This window comes from Rhinolophus hipposideros (genome assembly GCF_964194185.1).
Source record: "Rhinolophus hipposideros genome assembly, chromosome: 6".
In the NCBI taxonomy this organism is placed as follows: Eukaryota; Metazoa; Chordata; class Mammalia; order Chiroptera; family Rhinolophidae; genus Rhinolophus; species Rhinolophus hipposideros.
In genome coordinates this window covers 75,136,493-75,155,136 of record NC_138052.1, presented here as the reverse complement: position 1 = coordinate 75,155,136, position 18,644 = coordinate 75,136,493, and the positions used below count along the sequence as shown (strand labels likewise).

The following is an 18,644-nucleotide window of genomic DNA, read 5'->3' as shown; positions in this document are numbered from 1 at the left end:
TCAAGTTGTTGTCCTTTTCTGTCTTAGTTGTGGAGGGCACAGCTCAGCTCCAGGTCCAGTTGCCGTTTTCTAGTTGCAGGGGCACCTAGTTGCAGCCCACCATCCCTTGTGGGAGTCAAACGGGCAACCTTGTGGTTGAGAGGACACATTCCAACCAACTGAGCCCATCCGGGAGCTCAGAGGCAACTCAGTTCCAGGTTCCGTGTTCAATCTTAGTTGCAGGGGGTGGAGCTCACCATCCCTTGCCGGACTCGAGGAATTGAACTGGCAACCTGGTGGTTGAGAGCCCACTGGCCCATGTGGGAATCGAACCGGTAGCCTTCGGAGTTAGGAACATGGAGCTCTAACCGCCTGAGCCAACATGTCTGCCCTGTTTTTGTTTTTTTAACCCATGTTTGGACTCTCTTCATTCCAAGAGTATATAATTATGTTCATTTTCCTTTAGTCCTTTTATTATTTACATTTTAGTCATCTATTTGGAACTCATTAGGTGTTAGTTTTGAGACAGAGATCTTTTTACTCCCAAATATTTGCCTCTTGTTCTACCATTTACCTCTATCATCTACGAGATTTTTATTTTTACTTCTGGAGGCTGATTTTTTTTTTTTTTTTTTTTAGCTTTTGAATGTTGTGTTGAGGGCTGATTTTCCATCATTTGGAACAGAATGAAAACTTACAGAAAAAGTATTGTCTTTTTGTTTATTTATTTTTAACTCAAGCATATTAGGGGCCCAAGTTTTCAAAACAAAGGTTCTTTGGAGAAATCAGAAATTGTAATGCACCATTATGACCGAGCATAGTCTGCATTTATATTCACAAAGAGTACTTCAAGACAAAAGCAGTTCTTGTAATTAGCTTTTGTACTCCTGTTTGGGCTGGTTATCTCAGTTCGTTACATTAAAACTAGTGATAATGAAGCCAAGATCAAAGGTTCGCTTTATTGGACAGTTAATTTCACAACAGGAGAAACACTTCCATTTTAGTACTTATGACTTAGATCTTGACTTTTTCAGAGAAAGCTTAGCTGTCTTAGAAATTATTGTAACTTCTACAGGTAACTCATGTTCTAATTTTTAAAAGTGACTTAAGTGTCACTTTGTGTTTGAAAGACCTCACCTTTCAACATTTTGAAGCTGATGCTGTTGTGATCACTTAATTGTTTTTTACTTAAAACAAAAAAAAACAAACAAATTACTATTTTAGTTGAGAGAAAGTAACTTACTTTTTAAGGTGACCTCACACTTTGGATAGTCATCTTATAACTAGGTTTGAGGTTTCTTTATGCCAGTTGCAATGTGTTACCTAATTTTAAGTATTTATAATTTACATTTCAGTTAACTTTTTCTTAATTTCCCTATTTGGCACATGTAAACTCATTTAAAATGTGGAAAAAAATCTCTGAGGTCCTTTTTTTCTTTTTTAATTGGGGAACATTGGGGAACAGTGTGTTTCTCCAGGGCCCATCAGCTCCAAGTCCAGTCGCCATTTTCAATCTTTAGTTGCAGGGAGCGCAGCCCACCATCCCATGTGGTAATTGAACCGGCAATCTTGTTATTAAGAGCTCGTGCTCTAACCAGGTGAGCTATTTGGCCGCCCCTCCGGCAGCTCAGCAGCAACCTGTTGTCTTTAATCTAGTTGTGGAGGGCGCAGCTCACTGGCCCATGTGGGAATCGAACCGGCAACCCTGTTGTTCAGAGCTCACGCTCTAACCAACTGAGCCATCCAGCCGCCCTGTGAGGTCCTTCCTAATCTAGCTGCATCTAAGTTGTGTGTCAAGAAGGAAGACGTAGAATACTAGTTATCAAGGTCTCTAAGTTTCATAGTGGTATGAGTATATGACAGTTATATAGTCCCCACACTGTCATATTTTAGGCCATGCAACGTCAGTGTTTATCAAGACCGCTTCAAGATGTAAAACTTTTGAAAAGGTAAAACCCTTCTGTTGGAAGCTAGGAACTATCCAATTAAAACTAATAGCATTTAACAAAATCAAGCATTGTTCATAATATATTTCTCTACTTCTCTCTTGAAACTTGTTTTTCAAAATTAAACACAAAATGTGGCAGCTATTATTTAAAAGAATTAAACGAAACTCCAAGCCACATTAGAAATAGAATTGCCATCCTACTCTTCTCTCTTCTTGTGGAAGGAATGGCCCTGTCTAGTGGATGGAGTCCTTTCCTGTAGAGGTGTTGGGAAAGGGGAATGGAGTGTTTGCCTTTGGCAGTTTACTCTAGGGCCTTTCTTTGTTGAAGTATATGATTCCGCGACCCCTTTTGATTTTTTTCTTGCCTGAACTGCTTTTCTCACTGTCTTGAATATGTTTTATGTTTTTTCTGATATTGTAGTGATGTTTTGATACTTAAGGAATTCTACCTTTTTTGGACTTGAATTTGCTTGTGTTGTTTCTATTCCGTTAGTGAAGTGTCTGACAAAAGAAGTTCATCCTTGGAATATAGATAGCCCTTTCTGTTATAATGTCATCGTTTCGGACCTCACTGTATGTTATTAATATCTTTGTTAGCCATTCATTATTCATTATTACTATTAATGACTTTGTTAGGGATAAAACTCATCAGGAGGCATTTGTTCACACTATGATTGTACTTGCTGTAGGTGTTGGGTTACGTATTTTAGGTGGCTTTTTATTTAAATTTTAAATAGAAGTAAAATTTTCTAACTTGCAATATCCTCTCATCTGTCCCAGGGTTGGACTGGTCTGAAGAAAGCGGAGAGGAATTGGAGGACTCAGAGCAGGCCTCACCATACCAGGTTGCATGGTCCATCCGAGAAACCCTCAGATATGAAAGACACACGTAAGTCTTCCTTTTTGTTTTTATTCTAAATTACTGTAGTAGATTGATTCTTTCCTATATATGCAAAAGTTTCTTTTTCATTATTGGATCTAGTTTTATTGTAAGGAGGTAAAATAGATTTCACTTGGGAAGAAATGTGCTATATTTTTTGAGGCAAGTTATTCTTCAGTTGTCTTGGTAAATTTATTTCTGTGTCTTTCCCCTTTGTCACTGTAGGAAACAATTGAAATAGAATTTAGATTTGAAAGGGATCTTAGAGATGATTTGATCTCATTTCCTGACTTTACAGAAGAGGAAATCAAGGCCCAGAGAGGTTAAGGAACCTGCCAGGGCTACATGGAGTCTCTCTGCCTGACTTCTCCGTATCTTCGTTGGCCTAGCCCCACAGTAGCTGGAAATAGTGCTTTTTACTTCACCTCTAACTTCGGCAAGATTGATCTATTCTGTAATATGTTAATGTGCTGCATATTTCAAATGCCCTAAAATGGTTTTCGAGATAATCTCATTAAAGATTCTTAGTATCTACCTTATCAGAAAGCTGTAGATTAATGAACAGCCCCTGCAGTGAGAGTGAGAAAGCTAGTTTTTTTTTCAGGGGACTGACTGCCTTGGCCTCACAGGAATTCACTTGGTGCAAGTTTGACAGTATTGAGGGAGATCTTTATCTGTGGGGGCAGAAGATAACTCACAGACTCAGCTAATTATTTTTTTATTTTTTGAATGGATGCTCCGTGAGGTAGAGGGGAGACCAGATATCTGCCCCAGGACGATACAGTATCATTGTATGGACATACATTATAGGGTCTAGTTTTTAATTTATAGGCTTAAAAATGTGATTTGTGAGTACACCCAGAGGTGATAAGGCTAAGGGAACTGATTCATAAGAGACTACTTAGGTATTTCATATAAGTAGAATTATATAATAATTGTCCTTTTATGCCTGGCTTATTTCACTTAGTATAACATTTTCAAGAGTCATTCATGTAGCACGTGTCTTATGATGTGGTTTTTTTGGTCTTTGTGGGGTCTATTACATTGATTTTCATATGTTGAATCCAGCTTGCATTCCTCAGATCAATCCTATTCGTCATGGTATATAATCCTTTTTTACATGCTTCTGGATTTGGTTTGTGTGTATTTTGTTGAAAAGTTTGCAAAAACATTCATAAGGGATATCAGTCTGTAGTTTTCTTTCTTTGCGATGTCTTTGTTTAATTTTGGTATTGTGGTTATACATTCTATCACTGGCCTGATAGAATGAATTGGGAAGTGTTCCCTCCTCATTTTTTCGAAGAATTTGTCATTGATTGGTGGTAATTCTTCTTTAAACATTTGGTGTAATTCACTAGTAAAGCCATCAGGTCAGGAGGCTTTTCTTTGTGGTAAGTTTTTGATTACTAATTCAATCTCTTTACTAGTTACAGGTTTATTGAGATTTTTCTATTTTTTTCTTGAGTGAGATTCAGAGGCTTGTGTCTCTAAGGAACTTGTTCATTTCATCTTTATTATTTAATTTATTGGCATACAATTTTTATAATAGTTCCTTATAATCTTTTTCCCCCTATAAGGTAGGTTAGTAATGTCCCCTCTTTCATTTCTAATTTTGGTAATCATCTCTTTCTTTTTGGTTAGTTGAGCTTTAAGGGTTGTCAATTTTGTTGATCATTTCAAAGAACCAGTTTTTGGTTTCATTGATTTTTCTCTATTATACTTTTGCTATTCTTTTTTCATTTATTTTTTCCCCTAGTCTATTATTTCATTTTTGTTGATCATTTCAAAGAACCAGTTTTTGGTTTCATTGATTTTTCCCTATTATACTTTTGCTATTCTTTTTTCATTTATTTTTTCCCCTAGTCTATTATTTCATTCCTTCTGCTTGTTTTGGGTTTAGTTTTCTCTTCTTTTAGTTCCTTAAGGTTGAATGTCGGTTATTGATTTTGTATCTTTATTTTTTTAAAAAAGAAAGGGGATTTAGCTATACATCTCTCCCTAGTCTTCACTGTGAGATAATAGAAAAAATATATTGGTCTCTGTCCCGAGTTCCTGACACAGAGCTCCGGGAAGCCTTGTAAATTGCTAAGTTATAAGAGCACAAAGAGCATCTCTTGTTCTTATGAGGTGACTGTAGGTGGGCTCCTAGATGGCTTCTGGATGGGTGCTGGTCACCAGTAAGACCAAACCATAATTAGAAGCTTAGAATTTTTAGCTCCACCCACAATCCTCCAGAGAAGGATGAGAAGATGGAAACGGAATTAAGGATTGATCGTGCCTATGTGAGGAAGCCTCCATAAAATCCCAGGAGTATGGGATTTGAGGAGCTTCTTGGTTGGTGAATTCATGGCGGTGCTGGGTGACATGTGCACCCCTTCCCACATACCTCGCTCAATGCATCTCTTCCATCTGGATGTTCATCTGTATCCCTTAATAAACTGGTGAACATAAGTTGTTTCCCTAAGTTCTGTGTGCTACTCTAGTATAAATTAATCGAACCTGAGGGAGCAGGTTGTGGGAGCCTCCTCTTTACCGCCACATTGGACAAAAGTTGTGGGTAACCTGGAGACCTACTACTTGCGATTGGTGGCTGAAGTGGGGTGGGAGCAGTCTTGTGGGACATAGCCCTTAATCTGTGGGATCTGAAGCTATCTCCAGGTAGAGGGTGTCAGAATGGAGTTAAATTGTAGGACACCAACCTTATATTGCAGATAGTTGGTTGGTGTGGTCTGAGGAAAAACCTCCACACGTTTGGTGACCAGAAAGGAAATGTTTTGAGTCAGGAGTGAATGAAACTCACAGGAAAGAAAAAGCATTAAGGAAGAACTGGGTTTTCCTCTATTCAGGAAGGAAAAATCTGAGTTTTTCTTTTACATTCATCAATAAATTACGGTATCTGTATTTCATTTTCATTTATCTCAAAATATTTTCTAATTTCCTTTGTGGTTTATATTTTGGCCAGTTGATCATTTAGGAGTGTGTTGTTTAACTGGCATACATTAATGAATTTCTCCACTTGCATATAGTTATTGATTTCTAATTTTCTCCTCGGTTGTCTTTAGAAACCTAGGTTTAATTTTAGCTTTAACGTTTAGTTCTATAACCATCTCAAGTAAATTTTTATATGTGGTGTTTTGGAGTCAAGGTTCATTCTTTTGTATATATGGATATTTAGTTGTTTTAGTACTATTTGTTGAAAATACATTTTATTTCCCATTCAAATGCTTTGATACCTTTGTCAAGAATTGACCATATAAATGTTAATAATATATATAAATGAACCTATTTTTGAACTCTGTTCTGTCCCATTAATTAATGTTTAGGCTACTTCTGACTCTCTGACTAGTTTTATATAGTAAGTCTAGAAATTCAGTTGTTTGTATGCTACAACTTAGTTCTTTTTCATGATTATTTTGACTATTCTAGATACTTCTCATTTCCACAGAAATCTTATAATCAAATTGTCATTTTCTGCAAACTAGCCCATTGTAATTTTGTTTTTTATTATAAATTAATTCATGGAGAATTTATATTTTAGCAATAGTAAGTCATTCAATCCATGGTTATGGGATACTGCTCTAGTTAAGGTCTTCAAAATTTTTTCTCAGTAATGCTTAGTTTTTGGTATGTATGTCATGTACATATTTTATTAAATTTGTCCTGAAGTATTTTGTTTTTGATACTGTTGTAAACTGAATTGTTTTTGTAATTTTATCTTTCATTTGTTTGCTGCTTAATAAAATTTGTTAGACTGATCTGCACTCATTAATGTATACTTCAATTTTGATAAATTTACTTATTAGTTCTAGACTTTTTTTTGGTAAATTATGATTTTTTTTTTGCAAATAATTACATCATCCATGAATATAGACTGTTTTATTTCTTCCCGTCTTATGACTTTTATTGCTTTTTCTGGCCTTACTGCATTGGCTAGGACCTTCAGTAAAATATTAAATAGAAATAGTGGAGATGGGCATAATTGCCTTGTTTCCTTTCTTTTGGGTAAAATGTCCACGGAATTTGGATTAAAATAATTTTTGTATGTAGGTATTACATTTATTTCCTTTTCAGATCTACTGATCATTTCTGTTTGTCTTTTCTTGCTTTCTTACCTTTGTAAATCCATCCTTTAACATTTCATACATAACTATTTTATATTCAGTATCTCGTAATTGCAACCTTTGTAGTCCTTGTAAGTCCTTATTATTTTCTTCTTGTCATATAAAGTGGTTTGCCTTCTCGTGTGCATGCAATTTTGATTTTTTTTTAGGTCCTAGACTTATCCTAGAACTTTGAGTTGGGCTACTTCATCTTGTTGGAATGAGGTTTTATATCCGCTGTTAGTGCTTCTAGCATCATGTGCCCTGAGTGCGGTCCATTCCCCTGCCTTTTGTTCCCTGCTTCCGACTTTAGCTTCAATTCTGAGTTTTTAAAAAAGTTTGTTTGTTTGTTTGTTTGTTTGTTTGTTTGTTGACCAAATGGTTTGGGGAAGAGATTTCCTCTACTTCTTTTGAGACCAAAAATGCGTCCATAAGTGTGTCTTATCCTGTATGTAGTTGCTTTAGGTCCCGTGGAGTATCTAAATTGCCATATTGTTGCAAGTCTTTTATCCTGTTTTGTTTGTTTGTTTCAACTGTTATCTCTGTGAATAACTCCCAAATCTTTTTCTCATGTCCCACCTTTCTTTTGAGTTTAAACTACCTACCAGATATTTCTCATGGAATATTCTGCCAATACCACAAATTTAGCATTTGTAAAATTAAACTCATTATTTTCCTCAATATGTGAATTTCTTCCTGACTCCCCTGTTTTATCAGAGATGTTGCTTCTTTGCCCTTTCGTTGTTTTTTAAATAAATTAAAATGAATTTCATTTAGGGAATTTCATGTCATGCCTTGAGATGACAGACAAATCTGAAGTCTTAGGAAATCAGGTTTGGAATTTACTGCCCATATTTGGAGTTATTAGCAGCATTTTAATAATAATACCTGTACTTATATTGTGATTTCACATATATCATTTCTTTTCATTCTCTTAACCTCAGGGGATAAGCAAGCCCACTGGTTATAGCTCTCATTTCACAGGTGAGGAAAGTTAAAGAAGGAGGGAAACTAACATATTGAGGATGCAGGAGGTGCCAGGCCTTCTCCCTGCTGGTAAATGATGGGAACTGGCCTTCGTCTTCCCAGTTGCTACTCTTCCTCAGCAACCTGGTTTGAAACAGTATTGTCATATCTTAGAGGCATCTTAGGAAGCATCTTGGAGATCTTGAGTTTCGGACCATGCCAGGGATGGTCTGTGGACCTGTGCCAGCCTACAAACTGTTTATTACTTACTGCTCCACATCAAGATGAGTATGAAAATCATGAATAAGCTTTGAAAACTTTTGCAATGAGGTAGCAACCAGGTGCACCTTTCCGTAGTTCACTTGAGAACCATTGCTCTAGGCCATTTTTCCCTGCAGTAATAGTCTTTCCAAATAACAATTTTGGCAAGTGATTACCGCCCTCTCCCCCGACCCCCCACCGTCCCCAGGAGCTTTACTTTCCCTTAAAGACTTGCTGTTTGTCCTCTCTCTTTCCTTTTTTTAATGGAATGACACTTTCATTCTCCTAGTTATGCAGATTCAAAGTCATTGAGTCATTATTGACTTTCTTATCCTTCATATCCAGTCACCAAATTGAGTTAATTCTTTTGGAATAGCTCTTATGTTTTGTTCTTCCTAGTATCTCTGTGGCCTTTTATTTTTAGTCACTCCCCTGTCTTTCAGTTGTTAGTTGTTGACTCTGAAATCTGTATCTCTTCCCTAAATGTGCTCCAGTTTATCATTTCCAACGGTTTTTCGACTGCTCCCTTTGAGATCTCATCTGTACTTTATATTCCGTAGGTCTGAAATTTACTTTCTGCCCCAGAGCTGGACTTGCTCCTGTTCCCTAGTCTTTGCTGATGGAAACTGAGTGATAATTGTCCCTTCCATTTTCCTTGCCCAGTTGACAGAGTCTGTTTTTCATAAGTGCAGATTACCGCTCATCTTCTCCAGGCCTGCTGCTGCCGCCCTGATGTGGCTCCTTGTTATCTGTTATCTGGAGTTTTATAATAATTTCCCGACTGTTCTCTGCTTCTGTCTCTCCCTCCATTTATATTCTCTGGCAGTGTAATCTTTCTCATGCACAGCTCTATTACTGTTACCTATTTTCTTAAAAATCTCCAAGGTTCTTCATTGCCCGTGGAATAAAGGTTAAACTCTTTAATTTGGCATTCAGCTTTAGAAAGTTTACCTTACCACAGTCATTCCCCTCCCTACTCCACACCTTAGCAAAGCCAAGCTACTTAGCACTTGCTGTTCCCCATCCTGTTCATCTCTCTATCGTGGCGTATACTGTTTTATCTTTGTGCTATACCCTTTGCTTCTCATCTTCCAATTCTACCCCTTCTTCAAGATTCAGTTGTATTGTCATCTTCTCTACAAAGCTTCCATCCAGTAATCTTTCTAGTGAACTTGAATAGCTCTGTAGCTGTATTCTCTGATATTAATTATTGTTGTCTACATCATGTTAAAGATATTTATGGCATGGACAGCTCTACTAAAACTTAGCACTCCCAAAATGAAGATCTGCTGAGGGACTTGGTGGGGACAATTCAAAATAAAGATGCATGGGCCCCATCCCATGGAAACACTGGTTCAGTAGATCTTGGAAATCTGAAATTTTAAAAAGCTCCCAGATATTGCTAATTCTAGGCCAGATATTTGAATCATTTGTCTGTTTGCCCCACAGTTTTAGTTATTGATTTTATCCTCTTTGCTTAACACTTGGGATGCATTTATCTTGTGTAAATTGCACTTCAGACTTCATGAAATGTTTTGTTTCTCCTCTGTAGTATTATACTTAGCATAATAGACATGCAGTAACTGCTGAATGTTGACTAAATGAAAAGATTTAAGTAAGATCCTTCAATTGGTATATCTGTGTTAGAATGTACTCGTATACTGAAGAGAACATGTTTCTTAGGACATATACTAAACGGAAGTTTACAGAGTAGCCTGTTAAGGAGCTATTCTGAAGGAAAAAGGAGGGATACCACTTAAGAGAAACCAAGCAATGATTTACGGAAGATCAGTAGGGTAACATGTAGTTTGTAGTGTCACTGGTGTGCTATTTATATGTTACAGTAGAAGAGAAAGAAGGTAAAGTAACATGGGTCAGTTTTCAAGTCTACTGTGCATTATTCTTAACACTAAAAAGTGAGATCACATTTGTTCCATGGAAAGGGACCTTTCTAACCTCACCGATGGGACATTGCTAACTAACTATGCAGCACTCTTTCTTGTTGAACCTAAATTGCCTTTCTGCATCCTCTTCCATGGAGCACTTCCACCGATCAGTTGACATTAGCATAATGACAGAAAAAACCCTAGTATATGAACTGTTGTTTAGGATGTCTCCTATAGCAAAAAACCCCCAAAAAACTGTAGAATGTTTGTGATCCCTACAATCAAAATTCTTCAAGAAAAAGGTAGTTGAAAACCAGTACATCTAAAAGGGCAGTTCTTTGATAATGCACTGCTGGAATTCGCTGCTCTATTTCTGGTATGACCTATCTTTTATGAAATTTTGCTGTATTTCCTCATAACTGCCATGCCATTTACTCAGACCTTTTTGTAAGTAAAGGTAAAGAAAATATATTCTTCCCAAGAATTCCTAGTCATTTAAAATTTGGAAGACACTGATTGTGACATGCTAAGAAGGTCGAGTCGTAAAGCATTGGGTTGTCTCTATCCCCCTACTTATTGTTGAAACATAGTACTTTTATTTTCAGCTGTACTGGAATTCTCTTCCTCTAACTTTGTTAAAGTATGTGCTCAAATGCCTGCCGCCAAGCTTTAACCCTGTGCACCTGGCTCCCCTACTTTTCTCCACATATAATCAGTTTTTCATTTCTCTCCCTGCTCCTTCCAGGTCTGATGACGATGATATGGAGAGTAGGAGCTCCAGGGTGACCCAACTTTGCACTTACTTTCAACAGAAATATAAGCACCTCTGCCGCCTGGAGCGGGCAGAGTCTCGTCAAAAGAAATGCCGGCACACGTTAAGGAAAGCCTTGCTGCAGGCGGCTAGTAGAGAACCAGAGTGTACTGGTCAGTTAATGCAAGAACTGCAGAGAGCTGCAAGCAGTCGAACCAGGTTAGAGCCCCATGCAGTCACTTGTTTCTCAGGAATTGTTTCCGTCTGTTTCTGTATGTTTTGAGAGGATAGTTAAGGCACAATAATAAGTGGTAGGCTTTTAAGCCTGAAATATTTATTCATTGTATTTCAGTTTTGTTGCTCAAAGTTCTGTTCTACACAGGTGGAAAAATAATACTGCCATGAGCTGATAGTAAAATTAAAGCATTACTATAATTTTGCTAGAGTTTGATTAGAATTTATTCAATAAAGGATTTGAGAATGTCTTTAAAAAAATACAATGCTTAGAAATTTCTTACGTTATTTAAAAGTAATATTTAGAGTTTTTTATTACAAAAGTACCATATTATGTTTTCTGTTTACATTATTTAAAAATTCTTTCAAATGTATTTTCTGTTAATATTTACATTACCCCCATATTACGTGTTCAAAATATTTCATTACATTGGATTTCTTTTGAGGAAAATCCCTCTGTTTATAGTATAGATACTTGCTTATTTAAAAAAATTTGAAAAATGTCAATAAAAAGGGAAAAAACCTATGTAATATCACCATTCACAAAGCAGAAAGAGCACATTTTGATTCTGTTTCATTGTAGTCTTTTTCTGTGTGTGTGTGTATGTGTGTGTGTGTGTGAGAGAGAGAGAGAGAGAGAGAGAGAGAAATCTCCCAGGAGCTGTTTGTATTAAAAAGCAAAATTGAGATCATGCTGTATGTATTTTTTTTTAAAACTTTTATTTATTTAAGTATGTTTTTCCAGGACTCATCAGCTCCAAGTCAAGTAGTTGTTTCAGTCTAGTTGTGGAGGGCGCAGCTCACAGTGGCCCATGTGGGGATCAAACCGGCAACCTTGTTGTTAAGAGTACCTCATGTGCTCTTAACCCACTGAGCTAACCAGCCTCCCCATGCTATGTGTGTTTTTTATTTCTTTTTTCCCATCCATTTAACACTGAATTATAATTTTTTTCATGATATTAATTCTTTAAAACATGACTTTTAATGGTTTCATAATACAGATGTCAGTCCTTAGACCTTTTCTATTTTAGGTATGTAATTAAGCATAATTCGATATAGACTATTTGAGTTATGTGTCCAGTTTTTTTTCCATAAAAATGTCATAGCTGTTCCCCTGTTTTCTTAAAGATTGTTTTGAAAACAGGATTTATAATGTTTACATAATATTTTATTGAATGAAAATCCATATATTGGAAATGTAGAGTTAGCTGGTATTTCAGTGAAGAAATTATGATATGTTACCATTTTGGAAGTTTGTTCATTTAGGTGGTAAAAACTTAAGTCAAATCATAATTGCTTATATTAGATTATATACCTTTTGAAAATACTAGTTTAATTGAATTTCCAAAATATCTCCTTATTTAACTAAGGAAATAATTTTCAAATTTAAAAGGCTTAGTTCTATATTGAGTTTATTATTTCATACTTTTTACTTATATTTGAAAACAACCTTGAATATGTACAGTATATAACATTTTATGAGTTTATATATCTAAATATTAGCAGTGGTTATCTCTAGATGATGGGATTATTGATGAAGTTAAACACATTTGTAGTCTTTTTTTTTTTAATTTATTGGGGTGACAATTGTTAGTGAAATTACGTAGATTTCAGGTGTACAATTCTATAACACATCATCTATAAATCCCATTGTGTGTTCACCACCCAGAGTCAGTTCTCCTTCCATCACCATATATTCGATCCCCCTTACCCTCATCTCCCACCTCCAAATTTGTAGTCTTATATTCTGCTTTTTCTATATTGATCATGAGTTGCTTGAGAGAAAAAAAGGGTTTAAAACAAACAGAAAACTAAAGCACCTCTGCCTTGTAGCTATCTTATTTTGTTACATACCAATATTTTGAAATTTCATTTTAGTTTTGTATATTTTGGTTTTCACTATGTTTGTTGTAAAAAAAAAAGTAACCTGTTTTTGAATTGTGTATCTTAAAAAGATACTGTGCCCTGAGGAGTTTTGTGCTTCTTGGCATATTTAGAATTGTTTGAAACTATGTATGTGTATCTAATATACTTATGTAATGACTGCAGCCTACAGTATTTTCCCTCACTCTTAGAACTCCCAGTTCTCTGTAGGGGATGGAGTGTCCGTTCTAAAACATCCTTTAGGTCTTAGCTTACTTATTCAGGGACTTACCTTTTTCAGAGAAACACTTCTGTATTCCTTTGACTATGTTAAGTCGCCCTATTATATATGCTTATTGTGCTCTGTACTCTGCTTCACTGTAGAATTTTATACTCGCATCAATGTCTGTCTGTGAGGCTTGACAGTAATTTCTATGAGGGCAGGACAATGTACACTTTGTTCTTAAATCACCAGTGTTGATGAACAAATGAATAGAATTGAACCAGTGAAGAGACATCTGTTCGCTACTTGTTGAAAGAATTCACTCAGTTTGACATGTTTTAAAATAATATCTAAAATTTATATTGTATACTGTATTCAAGTGTATAATTTCAGTAGAAACCTTAAATTTTGTCCAGCATGAAGCAACGTATGTGTAGAACATTGAGTCTTAAGTGCATTATTATGACCTTGTCAAGATGTAAGGGACTATTGTATGAGTTTGGGACAGTTTAGTAGTGATGTAGAACACATATTTATCTATGATTTTTAACTGCAGAAGTAACGCCTTCCTTTTCAGAGCATCTCCCAAACTACCTTCAGTGGTTTTAAAAAAAAATTTCACGATAACTCAGTTTTGCAAAACAAATACCAAGATGAACTTTATTATAATTCTCACATGCATTTGATGTCTTTAGTTATGTCACCTATCTATGATTAGTAAAAGATTTACTGCCCAGTGCATTACTGATAATCATCTACGAGATGATCGTCACTCCTTGGTGATTGGCAGTTTACTACTTCACATTATATTTTAGGCTCACAAAAATCAGCTGTCAGTTGGATAATGCCCTCTATTTGATATTTTTGCTATTGAAGACTAGTTCCACTAAAGTTGCTGTTAAATATTTTAGAAATTCGAACTTTAATGGCTACCTCTTAATAGGTATTTTTAAAAATATAACTCGGGTATAAACTGAATAATATTTAAGTATTCTTACGAATAACTTCGTCATATTTATTGGTGAATATGTGGAATAAACCACTGCAATAGCTTACAGTATGTAAACCCAAATTTAAGTATCTTTTAGCCCACCAGCCTAAAGAGACTTATGTTGTTTGTGTGTCATGTATTTGTCTGTTGTTTGTGTGGAAACTTCAATAGAGCATACAAAAGGGAAGCCTAGTATTTTCATAGTAAAACCATCAAAATGTTTTGGTAATTCTCCCTTTGTTTTGGTAATAAAACATACCCAATTTATCAGGCATCTTTATCATAATTATCCATGGGGATATCAAAATTCTGACTTTGGGTTTATTTGTAGAGATAGATTGGTGATTTGGAACATATTTGTGGTTTAAAAAAATGGAAAACATGGTTTCCTTTGAAGTCTAGGATAAAGAAAACGAGGGCATGCGTTGTGTGCTGGGCTTGGTAGGTGGCTGAGCGTAATTATTCAAGTGTTCAATGAAAATTATCCATTCAGTATAGAGAGCTACCTTCTTTTGAAATCTAGACCAAGAGAATGTGGGCTTAGCTGCCACAATACTGAGGAAAACTTCATTTATTTGAAATTGTGTATCCTTTTTAGAGGGCTGAAATTAATGACCCACTTCCCCACTCTGGTGTTCCTGACAAATCTCGCAGAACTCTTAATTAAAGCAACTTCTGTGGCAGCAGGGCACCTGGTTTTCTATTTTCATTTACTGTTTATATGTTATAATAGAAATATACTTTATTTAGATTTTATGTAAAGTCATATGTAATTTAGATTATGTATGACTGTCTCTAGTTAGTGTAAATCATTCCTTTGAAATCCTTAGACAGGTGCTAGAAACAAAGGATTCAAAAGATTTCTTGTTTCTGATGCCTGACTTGTAACTCAGTGCATTAAGTTCATTCTTTACACATGTGTATACTCAGACATGTGCAAAGGCTTAGTACTTTGTGATGCTTTATAGAGTCACATAGGATAGTTTTTGTACTACTAAGAATTTAAGTATTGTTTATTTTTTTTTATGTGTGTATAAAACTGGAAGGATCTACAAATTACTAAAATGAATACTTACTATAGAGGGATTGGGAACTGGCAAATCAGGACAAGAATAGAACAAGAATTCTTCACTGGCTCCTTTCCTACTCGGTTTTTGGAACCATGTGAATGTTGCCTGTTCATAAACATTTTAAATAATATTAAAATATGTCAATATTAAATGTATAAAGTGGAGATAGCATTTAATGAAAGATGGAGTTGCACATATAATACAAGGTTAAAACATATGTCCAAAGTGAGTGCATTTTGGAAGATGAGAGCAAATCGGCCACTTCTGCATATCAGTATCCCCTTCCTTATGTTTCACATCAAGGTGTTGCAGAATACCTGTTTAGCAGCTTGACATGACCAAACTCTAATTAGGATGATAATAACAGCAGTTAACCATTGACTGCTTACTATGTACTGCACGATATACTGTATATGATAAATGTTTTCGATATGCTGTCTTATCTCTTATCTCCACTTTACAGGTAAGGAAGTTGAGGCTCAAGCAAGGCTAAGTAACTTGCTCAAGGTCACACAGCTAGTAAGACATAGAGCTGATTTTCAGAACCAGGTCTGACTGATCTAGTCTCATGTTCTTCATCACTTCTCTATCCCTTTGTGAAGCAAAAGGAAACACAATATCACCTAAAAACAAACAATAAAACAGCTAGGTATAGTTAAAACTAATTATAATGTAATTATTTGTTTTTCAGATTGGGGAAATATAGGAACTGGTCATTGTAACCCATATTTATATTTTATTTAATGAATGTAGAGAGGTAAAATGTTGGTGTTGCATTGTGGTAACACAATGTAGAAAAATTGCCCTGGATTCTTAAAGCATTTTTTAAAAATTAATTTTTCTTTCCTTTCTTAGCATAAGCCGGACCAAGTTGAGAGAGGTGGAACCAGCAGCATGCAGTGGAACCGTGAAGGGTGAACAGTGCGCGAACAAAGCCCTTCCATTCACCAGACATTGTTTCCAACGTATCCTGTCACTAAATTGAATGTGCATTGAAAAGTACTGACCCAGTCAGGGCTAGTTATTTCATTCTTTTTTTATTTTTTTTATTCTTAAGCCAAGTGAATGACATGAAATCATAACCATTTAATGTTTAAAATAATTTTTATATAACTTCCAATTTTCATGCTGTCTGCTAATTTTTTCTGTTTGTGTCCTTGTTTTTCTCTATTTAAGAATCACATCAAAATAAACAAAATTGACAGCACATAGCAGGTTCTTCCAGTGGCTGTCAATTAAATTTTGTCAACAGAATTCCAATCCTTCTGGGGGTCTAGGTGATTTGTAAGAAGCAGCTATACCACTCATTGATGGAAAAATCAAGTCGTATTATTGAAAAACTGTTTTTAGTCTTCCAAGAAGGTTATACAATTTTACAGTGTGCTTTTTTGCTGTGGGAATAATTAGCTATTTTGTATCAAGTACAGCACTGATTTGAGGTGAATGAAAGATAAACATCACTGACCAGGAAAGAAGATACCTTAAGAAAGAAAATACTTAGTTATGAAATCTTACTATTCTTTTATTAAACATTTAAAATTGAATAGCATTTAAAACATTTGTATAGTAACAATTACTCTTCTTTACTACCTGTTTGACTTTTGCCCTCCCTTCTGTTCTTGGAGTTACAGTTTCACAACTTTTTCAGCAGCATTGAAGGCTTTTAGAGTCTTAACTATAAAAGCATAAAAGAAAAGCAGAAAGATACTTCCTTATCAGATATAAAGTAAATCTGGGGGAAATGTAGTTAGTGGCTAAAAGTACGGATGCTTAAAAAAGTTGATGCTGTAAAGCTGCTATTCCAATTTTAATAGTACTGTTTGATTTAAAAGTAATTTTTCATAAGTTGTAAGTTTGAATGTGGTGTTGGAAATGTGAAATGAAAAATCCAAATTTGGATACATGAGGATTTTTTTGTTTTTTTTTTTAGAATTCTATCTTTAAATTTTTATTTTTAATGAGGATGATATGCAGAAGTTTTCCTTAAAATTAATTTTTTTTAAAACCATTATGGTGGAACTTTTAGGAGTTAGTAGGTGAAGAAGGAAATGGCCCTGCTTCTCCAAATAATGGAAGTCAGAATGACCATAAAGGAGACTCATGTTTAGGAACCCATTAGCAAAATAGCCTCCTTCAGACATACCGTGTTTCCCTGAAAATAAGACCTAGCCAGACAATCAGTTTTAAGGCATCTTTTGGAGCAAAAATTAATATAAGACCCATTGTTATTTTAATATAAGACCCCGACGGGGTCTTATATTTTTTTTAAGAGAAGTTTAATTAGTTTATTTGAGCCAAACTGGTGACAGTTGCCAGGAAGCAAAATCTCAATGGATTAAGAAATGGCTCAGGAGAATGGCAGTTTTGCAGCTTATTTTATACATTAGAATAAAAAAAAAAGTTACATTTATTTTTGCTCCAAAAGACACATTAGAGCTGATAGTCCAGCTAGGTCTTATTTTCAGGGAAACACAGTATCATCTGATAAATAATGATAAAACTGTTATCATTTTCCGGTATCAGTAGTTGGGTTGGTTCTGTAACTTTTATAGATAGTAAAATTTATACTTACTAACACAAGGAAGGGAAGAGGAAAATTTTTTATAAAAATTGAGCAATTAAATAGAGTCCTAGTGTATTTTATTCCTAACTTAAAAAAAAACCCAGATATCCTCTTGAACCGCTCTCAGCAGCTCTTCTCAAGCTGCACGGCCAAGTTTGCAGATGGACAGCAGTGCTCTGTGCCCGTATTTGACATCACACACCAGACACCTCTGTGCGAAGAACATGCCAAAAAAATGGTAAGTTCAGATTTTATTTCTGCATCAGAGGCTTCAAGCTTTTGATAGCCATCCATAGTAAGAAGCATTTTGTGACTTAGTACAAACTATGTGTATACAAAATCAATGAAACAGGTTTTACGAAACAATACTTCTGGTACCTGATATTTTCTAGTCTATTCTGTTTTACCCCCCAAAAATGCTGGTTATGACCCACTGAGTTAATTTCCTACCCTCGTTTAAAAAACAACAACACTGTTTTAGTAGTTACTTAAATATGGTTATTTTGTTTATTATCTATTCTGTACCTCTCCTTTTCTTAAAATACGTTTTCTTATACATAGATTTCCTAAGCTCTTTTTTGCCTCATTTCTCTAGGTTTTTTGTTTGTTTTTAATATATTGTTTTTCCCCCAAAATAAGACGTAGCCAGACCATGAGCTCTAATGCATCTTTTGGAGCAAAAATTAATATAAGACCCAGTCTTATTTTAATATAACGTAAGACTGGGTCTTTAATATTATATTATATTATAACATAATATAATATAATATAATAAATATAATATAATACAATATAGGATCTTATATTAATTTTTGCTCCAAAAGACACATTAGAGCTGATGGTCCGGCTAGGTCTTATTTTCAGGGAAACAAGAAACATGGTATACAATTCTATGGATGTCTTGGATATTTTATAAAATTTCTGTAATT

The 18,644-nt window shown here is 35.2% G+C and overlaps 1 protein-coding gene across 1 annotated transcript in view; it reads left to right on the top strand.

Annotated features, from left to right (window-relative positions):
* INO80D (INO80 complex subunit D) overlaps positions 1 to 18,644 on the top strand; it is a 56,516-nt gene that overhangs the window by 25,299 nt on the left and 12,573 nt on the right. The window contains exons 5-8 of the mRNA XM_081052113.1: positions 2,708 to 2,816; positions 10,766 to 10,990; positions 16,008 to 16,117; positions 17,820 to 17,953. Of these exons, the coding sequence (XP_080908239.1) occupies positions 2,708 to 2,816; positions 10,766 to 10,990; positions 16,008 to 16,117; positions 17,820 to 17,953 (578 nt within the window). The remainder of the gene's footprint in view (positions 1 to 2,707; positions 2,817 to 10,765; positions 10,991 to 16,007; positions 16,118 to 17,819; positions 17,954 to 18,644) is intronic.